The following is a 12,709-nucleotide window of genomic DNA, read 5'->3' as shown; positions in this document are numbered from 1 at the left end:
GAGAGGGGTGCTACGGAGCACAGCGTGCCCCGGCCCGAGGGCGTTCGTCGGCGGTCAGCGGTCCAGGGGAGGCGATGGCCACTTCATTGGCTCTTCTCGGCGCGTCTCGGCTCGACAGGCGCCAGCGGCGAGGCGTCGTGGCTTCGTTCCATTCGGCGGCTCGACAGAGCTGATCTACAAGCTCGCAACGCGGCGGGTCGCAAGTTTCTGCCTCGCAGAGGCCTACGGGCTCCTGTGATGACACTGAATCACTTTCTCGTTTTTTAGTCATGTTGTATTATCATGACTGAAAGGGAGGAGGTGATGAAAGTGAATTCGGATCAGAATGAAAGTTTTCGGACAAAGGGCAACTCTCGACAGCAGAGCGGCCTACGCCATGCGGTGCATAAGTGTACTGCATCACAAAGCTCGTTTGGCCCGTGTGCGCTGACTGATGACGAAGGTGAGACAAAAGGAGAAGAAACGTTACAGAAGATTCTATTATATCAGATGGATATCGTTCCATTTGATTCCAAATGTATGTTTACGTTTGTCTAGTTCAACATATAATGGGCATGTGTGTTGATTTTATGTGTCAGTATTTAATTAGAGAAGTTGGCTTAATGGGGATGATATGCCTAAGGGAGATTTGGAGCTGAATAGAAATATTGACCGGAGTAAAATTAGTTAGATGTCTCTTTGTCAGGCGAAAGACAGCGCTCCTGTCGTACGCATAAGTATTAATCATCCTAATTGTGCATAAAGTCCTTATTTTTGTTCGAATAAATTTGTGAATGGGAAAAGTCAACGAAAGTATTTCTGCTATGACATGTGGGGAAAACTCTAAAGTTATATAAATTACTCTAGGATTTTAACGTAAGTGAATAATAGTAGCATGCACGAGATCTGGAAAAACATACAGCTCTTTTAAATGGGAAGGGGGTAGGGTTTATGGTCGTCGGTGGTAACAGTGCTGTTATTTGTACGAGCCTTGGGGAATCTAGAGTGTTGAAATAATTATAGATGATTTCTGCATGTCCTAAAAAGATGAGTTAACTAAACAAAAATGAATCATTTTATGAATGACTATGGTAAAATGTATCCTTAACATTAACTGATGCTAAGAGCATCAGATGTAAAGTTTGAAAAACCGTAACACACTTTGTATTCAATAATTGGGTGCTTTGGAGTGAAGCAAAAGGGGTTGGATACAGCGACGGTGTATTGTGTTTAAATGTCAGATAAATGTTTACGGGTTATCATTTATGCCATTGATCATGTTTTGAGTTATGTAAAGGTTAGAAGTGTTGATTACAGTACAGAGAAGTTGTTAGTGTGTAAGAGAGATTCTTACTGTGGTTTTCGGGCTGGAATGTATTTTTTACTATTTACTTACTTACTTATTTTTATTCATTGTATTTCCTATGTAATGTTTTAGCCTGAAATTAAATTGAACACAGAGGGGAGTTCTATAAGCACACCGATGATAATACTGTAATGGAATGAGAACACTGGTAACGAGTTATGTGATTTGAATGCCTAGAAGTTTGTAAGCCATTTTTAATTCTACCGTAATTGTTTGACTTCTTTGTGTCATCTTGATGTTCCAGTCAGTGCCAAAGGGAGGACAAGGGTCAATAATTGTGTTTCCATATTCGTTTTTATGAGGCATGGTTGCCTCAAAGGGAGGTCTGATGTATCTGGAAATCACAATTAACACTAAAATAGCTTAAACAACTGTTTAGTGTAGTATGACATTACATTGTCTTTTCAGCGGGGGAAACAAGTCAGGACACAGAGGCTAGGAATTTCAGAACAGGGCTTGACCAAACAAATGGTCGGGGGTTAGCTGATAGCAGGCCCTGCAGGACACCTGCTGTGCCTCCTGGCTCTGTCCTTCCTGGTGACCACTACCTTATTTAGACATGGGTGACAATTTGGTATAGGGGGGTAGGGTAACCTGAGATCACCTTTGTATTCTTCCCTTTGTTGTCTCTGTGTTTGAGTTGTATAAGGTCTACTGCAAATGTTTGTAACAGTTAGTTCAGTGGCTCACACGCCGTGAGGCGGGTGGGCCAGGCCCATGGCTGTGAATGATGTCTTGTACTCTCTGCAAATAAAATGGAACTCCGGAACCTTCATCTGCCTGTCTCTGCTGTTGACTTCATGCTCCGTATTTTTGCCTGAGTATTTTCTAGTCTAAGTATTTAACGTCTGTTTATGCTCTATGGGGAGAGAGGAAAAGCACTCTCTCCTTTGTAGAACAGATTCTTCATCCACACACACACACACACACACACACACGCACACACACACACACACACGCGCACACACACACACACACACACACACACCGGTAATTGGATTACAGGAGATTAGTAAATCCTCCTGCTGTCATATTAGTGACATTAGCAACACACTGACACACACAGTGCTGTTGGTCTGCTGGTGACTGGGTGAGTACACCGTGACTATACGTTTCACATTGAGTTTACATTCTCTATTCAACATGATGACTTTTCATTTAACCCATTTTGGGCGGGAACCCCTTTTGGTGTTAGCATTATGTTATGCTTTAGCTATTGAAAAATAGCAGATCTACAAGCTCATAGCGCGCCACTGAGTGGCGCGCTACGAGCTTGTAGGTCTGCTATTTTTGAAAAATCTAAGAACGACTGACATAGAAACATGTCTGATGTAGAAGACATTTTTAGAATCTGATCTCAGGTCTACGCACTTGAACCCCAGCATGCCAATTCCCGGGGGAACATTCGCCAAAAACGTCTGTGCCAACGTGTCACACCGTGGCATATTTTGATCTTGTATCAGCTTGTATCAGGCAAAGAGATTTGGTTTAATAGACGGAAAAAAGGCGCTCCAAGTACAGAGACAAGACAACGCATGTCCAGTACTCTCTAGACTAGAGCAAGGTTCTTCAACGGTTTTCAACCCAAGGACCTTCTAGCTGAGAGAGAGATGAAGCAGGGATGCAGATTAAACCTTTTCATAGATTTCATAGTTTGATAGCACTATCATCAGTGTTGTATTGTCATGATTTCCCGATTTAACCACTTAAAAACTCAATACTTGACCATTCTGCTCTGCTCTTTTTAGAGTGGTGCAACCACTCCAAGGAACAGCAATGTCCCTATGTGACTATGTCCCGATGTTTAGAGTACCAGTAGGGGAAAAAGTGGCGCTGTTGTGCCAGAAACAGAGAGAGAGATAGTGTTGCACTGTTGCCTGCTAATTACAGAGAGAGAGAGAGAGAGAGAGAGGCAGGGGGAGAGGGGAGTTGCACCACTCAGTTCACACGGGTGTGATTTTTCCTCTACACCAAACCTCTTTGCAACGCCTTGCAGTGTGAGGCCTTATTGTGATCTATAGATCTGCTATTTTTGGATAAAGCTTTCGTATGGAAAAACACACCCAGAACCTTGAATAAAGAAGGCGCTGGAGCAACTCGGATGATTGGAGCCTTTTTATTTTTTTATTTAATAGCAGGGTTCTTCAGAGCACAGAAAAACGAAACAACAATGTTTGGTCATCCGATCACATCGTCGTCAGGTCATGCAGAAATGCCAGGGAGCGGGTGATTTATAAACAGGTGAGGGGCATATAGGGCATGCCATGGAATTAGCCAAAGTCCAGAGCCAATGTCTACACGTGGAAGATTAACCCAGTTACAAATTACTATACCATGACATGCAGACTGAATAGGGTGAATCGACATTATAATGCTTATGAAACCCAGTCGTATAGAGTAGCAAAACACACCCAGAACCCAGTCGTAGCGAATGACATGGCATATGGATCTTTACTTAGTTCTTGTAGTTGAAGAGGGGGCTCATATACGTTGGTCCGATGTGCAACAGTCCGACACATGCGTGGCTGCATGGTTAACCCTCACACATGGCTCCCGACATGCGTTGCCATATAAGACAGTGGTTCCCAAACCTTTTCATGTCAAGGACCCCCAAATTGACACTGATGAGGCCACGGACCCCCATTTGAAAAAGATAAGCCAGGGACCCCCATAAGAGAAGATTTTTCGGCTCTTAGCAGTGATTCTCAACCCGTTTAATTTCAAGGACCCCCAGTTTGACATGCATTACAGATACCCATGTAATGTCATTTCTATCTCTGGGACCCCCGATTTATATTGTAAAATCAATGTTAATGTAACTCTGAGAGTGTACAAATCGAACCAAATGGACCGTTTTGGTTCCATTTGTACACTCTCAGAGTTACAGATCCAAAAGGGTCCATTTGGTTCCAAACTATCATTTAGCTGGGTATCCCCTGGAACTCCCCAAGGACCCCTGGGGGTCCCCGGACCCCACTTTGGGAACCACTAGGTTTAAGACACAAGCGTGGCTGGTTAAAACTCACCCATGGCTCCTGACATGCGTTGCTGCGGTTAAAACTCACCCGTTGCTTCCCTGTGAGGTCAGGGTTACGTAGGTTAGGGTTCGTCGGAAACAAACACATGCACCCGTTGAAGAGAGACATTATTATGATACTCTGTTTGTGACAAATCTCACAGTCCAGACAGACAGCTAGGTTGGGACAGCATGGACCCTCATTATTATGATACTTTGTTTGTGACAGATCTCACAGTCCAGACCGACAGGTTGGGACAGCATGGTCCCTCCCGTCATGAGCCCTGCGGCGCGCCTCGCCCGCAGCCCCTCAGAGAGAGTGACCCTGAAGGTGGAAGGAACCAACTTCATAGTGGACCCTGTTCTGTTCACCGCCCACCCCAACACCATGCTGGGAAGGTACAGTACATGTCCAAAAGTAGGCTACTTGTTTCACAAGTTATCATTATGTCTAAAAATCTTTTGAAAATACTCAAAATAGCCAAATTATCTAAGAACTAAAGTTTTCAAATGATTGTAGTGGGAGTTAAAAGTGCAATATTTTTGTCTCAGAGTAGAAGTAAAAGTATAGAAAATTGGAAATACTCAAGTAAAGTAAAAATAATACCTAAATACTTAAGCACAGTAGGCCTACTTGAGTAAATGTTACCCATTATTCATTTGATTAGCTGTAGCTGACTGTGTTTCTTGTGTTTTTACCCAGTCATAGTTCTTAACCTTGAATAGAAAACAAACGAAACGAAACGATTATTTTTTATCCCACGATTTTGTAACCCATTTTTCATCCCTGTGTCAATTATCTAATGTGATCCTGGGCTCTAGTCTACACACCCTCGAACTCATGCTTCCTTCTCTACGATTCTTTTTTTTTAACCACATCTACACCAAATCGCTTCATCGAAAGTATATGATCTCTACTATAAAGAGGCTTGCAGATCCGCTATAGTCCCCTGCGCCACAGAAGTATTCTTTTCTATTGAAAATCCCTTAGGGAAATATTAGATTGCGACATTCCGTCAGATATGTGACTCTGCGTCGTTTACTTTTGGATAAATTAGTACTTTTTTTGGTATTACCTTATTATTACTTTTTCGCCGTCAGTTGATGCTTCATATCCATATGCAAATCGGTTAAAATTAAGATATGTTAACTTAAAATGTTTAACAGATCTTTGCTTCCGGGGGTCCCACTCCCTGGCACATATATAGCAATTTGAGGGTCCTTGACATGAAAAGGTTTGAGAACTACTGCTCTATAGTCTATAGCGATGCTACGGTAAATTCTCCTCTGCTTGTTTGTTGTCATGCAGGACTGATTTGGTTCATGTTTCATTCGTTTCAGGATGTTGTCATGCAGGGCTGATTTGGTTCATGTTTCTTGTGTTTCAGGATGTTCGGCGCAGGTCGACAAAACAACTTCACCCGTCCAAACGCCAAGGGAGAATATGAGGTCGCTGACGGTGTTGGAGCCAACATCTTCAGAGTGGTACTGGTGCGCACGCACGCACGCACGCACGCACGCACGCACGCACGCACGCACGCACGCACACACACACACACACACACACAAAGTTCCTGTTGGGGTTAGGGGTTTAGAATTGGACATTTTTAAGTTAAATGTTATATATTATGTAATTATAATATTATACTATTATTAATATATCCTTGCAAGTATAGTAATACAAACGTGTGTGTGTGTGTGTGTGTGTGTGTGTGTGTGTGTGTGTGTGTGTGTGTGTGTGTGTGTGTGTGTGTGTGTGTGCGTGCGTGCGTGCGTGCGTGCGTGCGTGCGTGCGTGCGTGCGTGCGTGCGTGCGTGCGTGCGTGCATGCGTACACAGGACTATTACAGAGAGGGGGTCCTGCGGTGCCCAGAGGGGGTCCCGCTGGCAGAGCTCAGAGAGGCCTGTGACTACCTCTGCATCTCTTTTGATTACAGCACCGTGCGCTGTCGAGACCTCAGTGAGTATAGACCAGTGTTTCCCAACCTGTGTGCCGCGGCACTTTAGTGTGCCTCTTGAAATGGCCAGGTGTGCCGTTTGATTTGAACAGAAGTAGCCTCGGTACCCAGGCTTTTATTTTCGTTGAAATTGAAAACAAGTAGCCTAACTCCGACCCTCCCCAGACAGCAATAGATAGCCTACTGCAGGGCTCAGTGGGCTGCCATGCGATCCGTTGTTGCATTTTGCATCATTGTTGCCCATCCCCACCAGTATAACGACCCTCGGCCATAGAAATGCTAATGTGTGGCTTTGTTTACATGAGGAGATCACCTACTCACACGTACTGTATAAAAAAACACCGCTTGCCTCTGTGCATTCCTAACCTCGCGTCACCAGGCTTTCAGTGCGTTCCTGCTGGTGCGTTCACACGGGCAGTTGAAACGATGCAAAACGCGTTGTGAGTTGATCATGTGGAGCCTGCTTTTTGCTGGTGTCGATCTTTTAAGCTGACCTACAAGCCCACACTGTGTTGCAAAAGCGGCTGTGGTGGGCTTACAAATCGCCGGGGCAGAGCTATAGACTGACCTGACACGTTCCTTACTAGTCTCACCTCAGTGAGTATAGACTGACCTGACACGTTCCTTACTAGTCTCACCTCAGTGAGTAGACTGACCTGACACGTTCCTTACTAGTCTCACCTCAGTGAGTATAGACTGACCTGACACGTTCCTTACTAGTCTCACCGCAGTGAGTATAGACTGACCTGACACGTTCCTTACTAGTCTCACCTCAGTGAGTAGACTGACCTGACACGTTCCTTACTAGTCTCACCTCAGTGAGTATAGACTGACCTGACACATTCCTTACTAGTCTCACCTCAGTGAGTATAGACTGACCTGACACATTCCTTACTAGTCTCACCTCAGTGAGTATAGACTGACCTCCTGACACATTCCTTACTAGTCTCACCTCAGTGAGTAGACTGACCTGACACATTCCTTACTAGTCTCACCTCAGTGAGTATAGGCTGACCTCCTGACACATTCCTTACTAGTCTCACCTCAGTGAGTATAGGCTGACCTCCTGACACATTCCTTACTAGTCTCACCTCAGTGAGTATAGACTGACCTCCTGACACATTCCTTACTAGACTCACCTCAGTGAGTAGGCTATAGACTGACCTGACACGTTCCTTACTAGTCTCACCTCAGTGAGTAGACTGACCTGACACGTTCCTTACTAGTCTCACCTCAGTGAGTAGGCTATAGACTGACCTGACACGTTCCTTACTAGTCTCACCTCAGTGAGTAGACTGACCTGACACGTTCCTTACTAGTCTCACCTCAGTGAGTATAGACTGACCTCCTGACACGTTCCTTACTAGTCTCACCTCAGTGAGTATAGACTGACCTCCTGACACGTTCCTTACTAGTCTCACCTCAGTGAGTATAGACTGACCTCCTGCAGGACCTGCAGTATCTTCTGTATTGTTCAATAAAAAGCATTTTAATCCGTTTGGTGGCCATTTTCTCTGTTTTATCACCATATGCTTTCAACTATGTGACGAGGTATGTATTGCACTCTGATACATAATATGAACCACCGCCCGGATGAAAATGCATTTTATTTAACAATACGGAAGGAACGGGTACTTCTGCTAGCGTGTGCACTATATTATAACTTCTGTGGCCATATAAGCACTTCATATTAGAAATCTGAACGTTATAGCAGCCTCTAGCGAAAGTCATGTCAGACTTTAATTGGTTCACTTTTACCGCAATCAGCCATGTTTTAGTGAATGAAAGATCTGCTCTGTAAAGCACTTTGCGCTGAAATGAAATCTGCTCTATAAATAAAGATTATTATTATTATTTTATTATCTTACGGATATGAAATGAAATGTCAATCAGATGGAAGTGGTGAACGAAGCAAACCTGTGTGTGACTTTCCCAAGGTGCACTGCTCCACGAGTTGTCCAATGACGGCGCCAGGTGTCAGTTCGAGGCGTTCCTGGGGGAGCTGATCATGCCCGTCATGGTGTCGAGCGCCCGCGAGGGAGAGAGAGAGTGTCACATCGTGGTGCTGAGTGACGACGACTCCGTGGACTGGGACCTCGACAACCCCCCGCCTATGGGAGAAGAGTATTCACAGAGTGAGTTAACCCCCCCACCTATGGGAGAAGAGTATTCACAGAGTGAGTTAACCCCCCCACCTATGGGAGAGGAGTATTCACAGAGTGAGTCAACCCTCAGCCTATGGGAGAGGAGTATTCACAGAGTGAGCGCAAAGCTTGAACTCTGGCATCCGTTTTGATTGGGAGAGTCCTTTTTGCAGAACCTGGGTGTCGATGGTCGCTGAGGGCGTGCTTGTTTTACGGTTAGGTTTCAGTTTTTTTCTCCAATCTCTGAGGTACGAGCCGGTTAGGTTTCTGGTTCTCCAATGTCTTGAGGTACGAGCCGGTTAGGCGCAGTTTTTGTGAGGTTATAATAACCCCGCCCTACTAGTAGTAGCCGGCGCTGTAAAACAAGCGTCCCGTCAACGCCCATCGAAACCCAGGCTCCGCAAAAAAAAGGTATAGTCCCGGTTTGATTTCAGTGCCACGAAATACAGCTTTCTGTCTGTGTCCCTTTTATGCCCATATTTGGAGATGAATGTCATCAATATGTCAGGCCTTAAAGTACCATGATAAATAATGGGTACAAACACTGTGAACATATCTGATCTACAAGCATACATAGTGCGTCACAGGGCGATGCACTCTGAACTGAACTTGTAGATTGGATATTTTCACATAAAAAATAGGGCATAAGTGATTTATTCATAATGCATTTTTGTAAAATGTCTATTTTGGGTCTTGAGGTAAAAGTCTTTGTTGTACATGCACTAAACTTCTATCATCATTGTGTTAATGTTTGTGTAATGTTGTGTTTATTGTGTTCATGTTATTGTGTACAGTTGTGTACAGCACCAAACTGTTCCGCTTCTTCAAATACATCGAAAACAGAGATGTTGCCAAAACCCTGCTGAAGGAGAGAGGACTGAAGAACATAAGGATTGGAATAGAAGGTAATACATTCATATTCTGCTTTGGTTTTTCATTTGCCCCATTTAGCCCTGTTGTTGTAACCTTTAAAAAAAATAGAGTAAATTTTTATTAAAATCAAATGATTACCATGTTTTGTCCTAGAGGAGATGTAATTTGGTCGATTTAATCGACATGAGGCCGATTCTACAAATGCCTTCTAAATCAGTAACTCTCACATTTTCAAAAAAATATATGAGAAAGAAAAAAGAAAGAAAAAAAAGAGAGCAGAAGCACGCAAGCTTGCATGTATATGTTGCTCATGTATATAAGCTTGCTTTTATATATGCTATATTTGAATAGCCAACGCTAAACTCTGAAATGAGAGATGCTTTCCTGGTTTTAATGGGTTAGATCACTGGTTTTCAAACAGTACGGACCACCAGTGGAGCTTGACCTTGACGGGGTTCCAGGTGATCCCCAGCTAAATTATGGAGAGTTGGTATAGTCCAGCTGCTTAGCTCCAATATATAAAGGAATCGTTCAGTTTGTGATAAAAGCATGAAATCTGGTACACATATAGCCAAGGGCATCCCAAACATAATTGGATGTGGAGGCATCCTGAATTTTCAACATGGCACCCATGGCAGCCATTTTTCAAAATGCCACCATTGACATCCTATTATAAGGCAATATTTTCTAAATTTCCTTATGCTTTAAGTAGCATGTGACATATCAAACTAGGGGGTTTTCATGATGCTGAATCTATTCCAAGCATTAGTTTTGCATAAAAACACTCATTGGGCTAAATTTGGCGATAGCAACTTGCCCAACTGTGCTGATGTCAGCACATTTGGGCAAGTTGCTATGGCCAAATTTAGCCCAATTTGGCCAATTAGCCCAAACTAATGCTTGGAATGGATTTAGCATCATGAAACCCCCTAGTTTGATATGTCACATGCTACTTAAAGCATAAGGAAATTTAGAAAATATTGCCTTATAATAGGATGTCAATGGTGGCATTTTGAAAAATGGCTGCCATGGGTGCCATGTTGAAAATTCAGGATGCCTCCACATCCAATTATGTTTGGGATGCCCTTGGCTATATGTGTACCAGATTTCATGCTTTTATCACAAACTGAACGATTCCTTTATATATTGGAGCTAAGCAGCCATTTAGAATTTGACCTCTCCCGGGCCTCAGAGGTCAAATCAGACTTGACTCCACATCTGAAAATACACCTCATGGTATCATCTAACTATGGTAAAAGTTTCATGCTTTTTTGAAAAAGTGCACAATTTTTTGGTAATCCGCTGTACTAGTAACCAAATGGACCCTATAGATCTTTAACTCTTGAGACTGTAAAATTAAACCAAATGGACCTGTATATAATTAAAGTTAAATTATTGTTAGATATCTGCATTACTTAACTACACAACTAGGGAATGTTGAAGATTTTTTTTTGTCTCTCCAACGTTTGCCTGTTGTCTTTATGGTATCACATCAATACAGCATGGAATTGAGGACAAAGTCGTATCCAACAACAACAAAATATTAGTATAATAAGTTTTGGGTCTGAGAGGCTAAGGGCTCCATTTTCGTCACCGCTAAACCCCTTATCCCTACAAATTTGAATAGTTCAACTAGCCAATCTACATTGACACGTTGTGAGCTTGTAGACTGGCCATTATAACTATTCAAAAATGTTTTGCAAAACAGTAAAAAAGGCAAAGAAGTTTAGGGATAAGGGGTTTAGCGGTGACGAAAATGGAGCCCTAAATCTCATACAAAAGGTGATTGGTCCAAATAAATAATGGACCACCTTGATATGAAAAGGGTTGAAAACCACTGGGTTAGATGGACTCGTTGGATTAACCCACTTATTTCCCAGGATACCCCACCTGTAAGGAGAAGGTGAAACGGCGTCCCGGCGGGAGGTCAGAGGTCATCTATAACTACGTGCAGCGTCCCTTCATCCAGGTGAGAACACATAAACACTGCCTTGAGACGATCTACAAGCTCCCATGTGGGACACGGTGCGAGCTTGTAGATCAGCAATTTATTTTGCTAAATTTTAACAACCTGAACTTGTAGAGAGGGAGGGAGACCCGCACACTGTCACTTACTGGTTCAAGAGCTTTTTTATTTAATATCAAATGCAACGTTTCGGTCTTTCGACATTCCTCAGGCCTGAGGTGTGCGGAGGTCTTCCCTTCAAAAAACAACCTGAACTGTTGGGGGGGGGGGGGGGGGACAAAAACAAATTGCACCTGCTGTGTGATGTGACAATAAAGCTGATTCTGACTGATTCTAACTGTAGACTAGAGTGGCTATTTTGAAATGTGAAGTGGTCCTTTAAAGGCATAGAAGACAGTATACAGTATGTATCTGACTTCTCCCTGTGTTTGCATAACAAAACAAATACATTACCCATCATTCCCCTCTGTTATGTAAACACAGGGCAAAGTTATATAGTTTGCCTTTAAGGCCTGACTCACACGTGCACAACAGATTGATGTATAGCTGATGCATGAGACTACTGATGCAAGCTCGCAATGCATTTCCAATGGGAGTCACATGGTTTGACACAACATTTTTGTTGTATGAGGGGGAGGGGGCAGTCGAAACACAGCCGAAAGCCGTACAACACAAATGTTGTGTCAAACCATGTGACTTCCATTGGAAATGCATTGGGGCAAGATGTAAACAAACCCTTTGTTTACATCTAGCATCCAACAATGTTGTATGCTAGATCGAAAGGTGTGAGGCCATAGAAAGGTGCTAAATAAAGTTGTATTGTTGTTGTTGTTATTATCATCATCATCAGATGTCATGGGAGAAGGAAGAAGGGAAGAGCCGTCACGTTGACTTCCAGTGCGTCCGGAGCAAGAGCGTCCCCAACTTGATGACATCATCATCATCATTATCATCGATGCCGGGCGGGGACTGTCCCGCGGCCACGCCCACCCAGCAGGTGGACGAGCTGGACAGACGTATCAGCCCTGACCACCAGAACTCACAAGCATCGCCCAGGCTAATCAGCCCTGACCACCAGAACTCACAAGCATCGCCCAGACTAATCAACCCTGACCACAACTCACAAGCAACGCCCAGACTAATCAACCCTGACCACAACTCACAAGCAACGCCCAGACTAATCAACCCTGACCACAACTCACAAGCAACGCCCAGACTAATCAACCCTGACCACAACTCACAAGCAACGCCCAGACTGATCAGCCCTGACCACAACTCACAAGCGCCGCCCAGACTGATCAGCCCTGACCACAACTCACAATCGCCGCCCAGACTGATCAGCCCTGACCACAACTCACAAGCGCCGCCCACGGTGTTTGTGATGACAACCAATAATCTGTCACTATAA

The 12,709-nt window shown here is 43.8% G+C and overlaps 1 protein-coding gene across 1 annotated transcript; it reads left to right on the top strand.

Moving 5' to 3' along the window:
• Positions 1-4,674: 4,674 nt before the first annotated feature.
• LOC306929841 (BTB/POZ domain-containing protein 10-like) lies at positions 4,675-12,709 on the top strand (the record flags this gene model as incomplete). Its single annotated transcript, XM_079510577.1, has 7 exons — positions 4,675-4,760; positions 5,750-5,852; positions 6,200-6,320; positions 8,256-8,453; positions 9,257-9,367; positions 11,216-11,304; positions 12,152-12,709. The coding sequence occupies exons 1-7, from the start codon at positions 4,750-4,752 to the stop codon at positions 12,707-12,709; spliced, it is 1,191 nt and encodes a 396-aa protein (XP_079366703.1). The 5' UTR covers positions 4,675-4,749.

This window comes from Electrona antarctica, assembly GCF_951216825.1.
Source record: "Electrona antarctica genome assembly, chromosome: 9".
Classification (NCBI taxonomy): Eukaryota; Metazoa; Chordata; class Actinopteri; order Myctophiformes; family Myctophidae; genus Electrona; species Electrona antarctica.
Note: the sequence above shows the minus strand (reverse complement) of the source record. Positions and strands in the feature narration are given on the sequence as shown.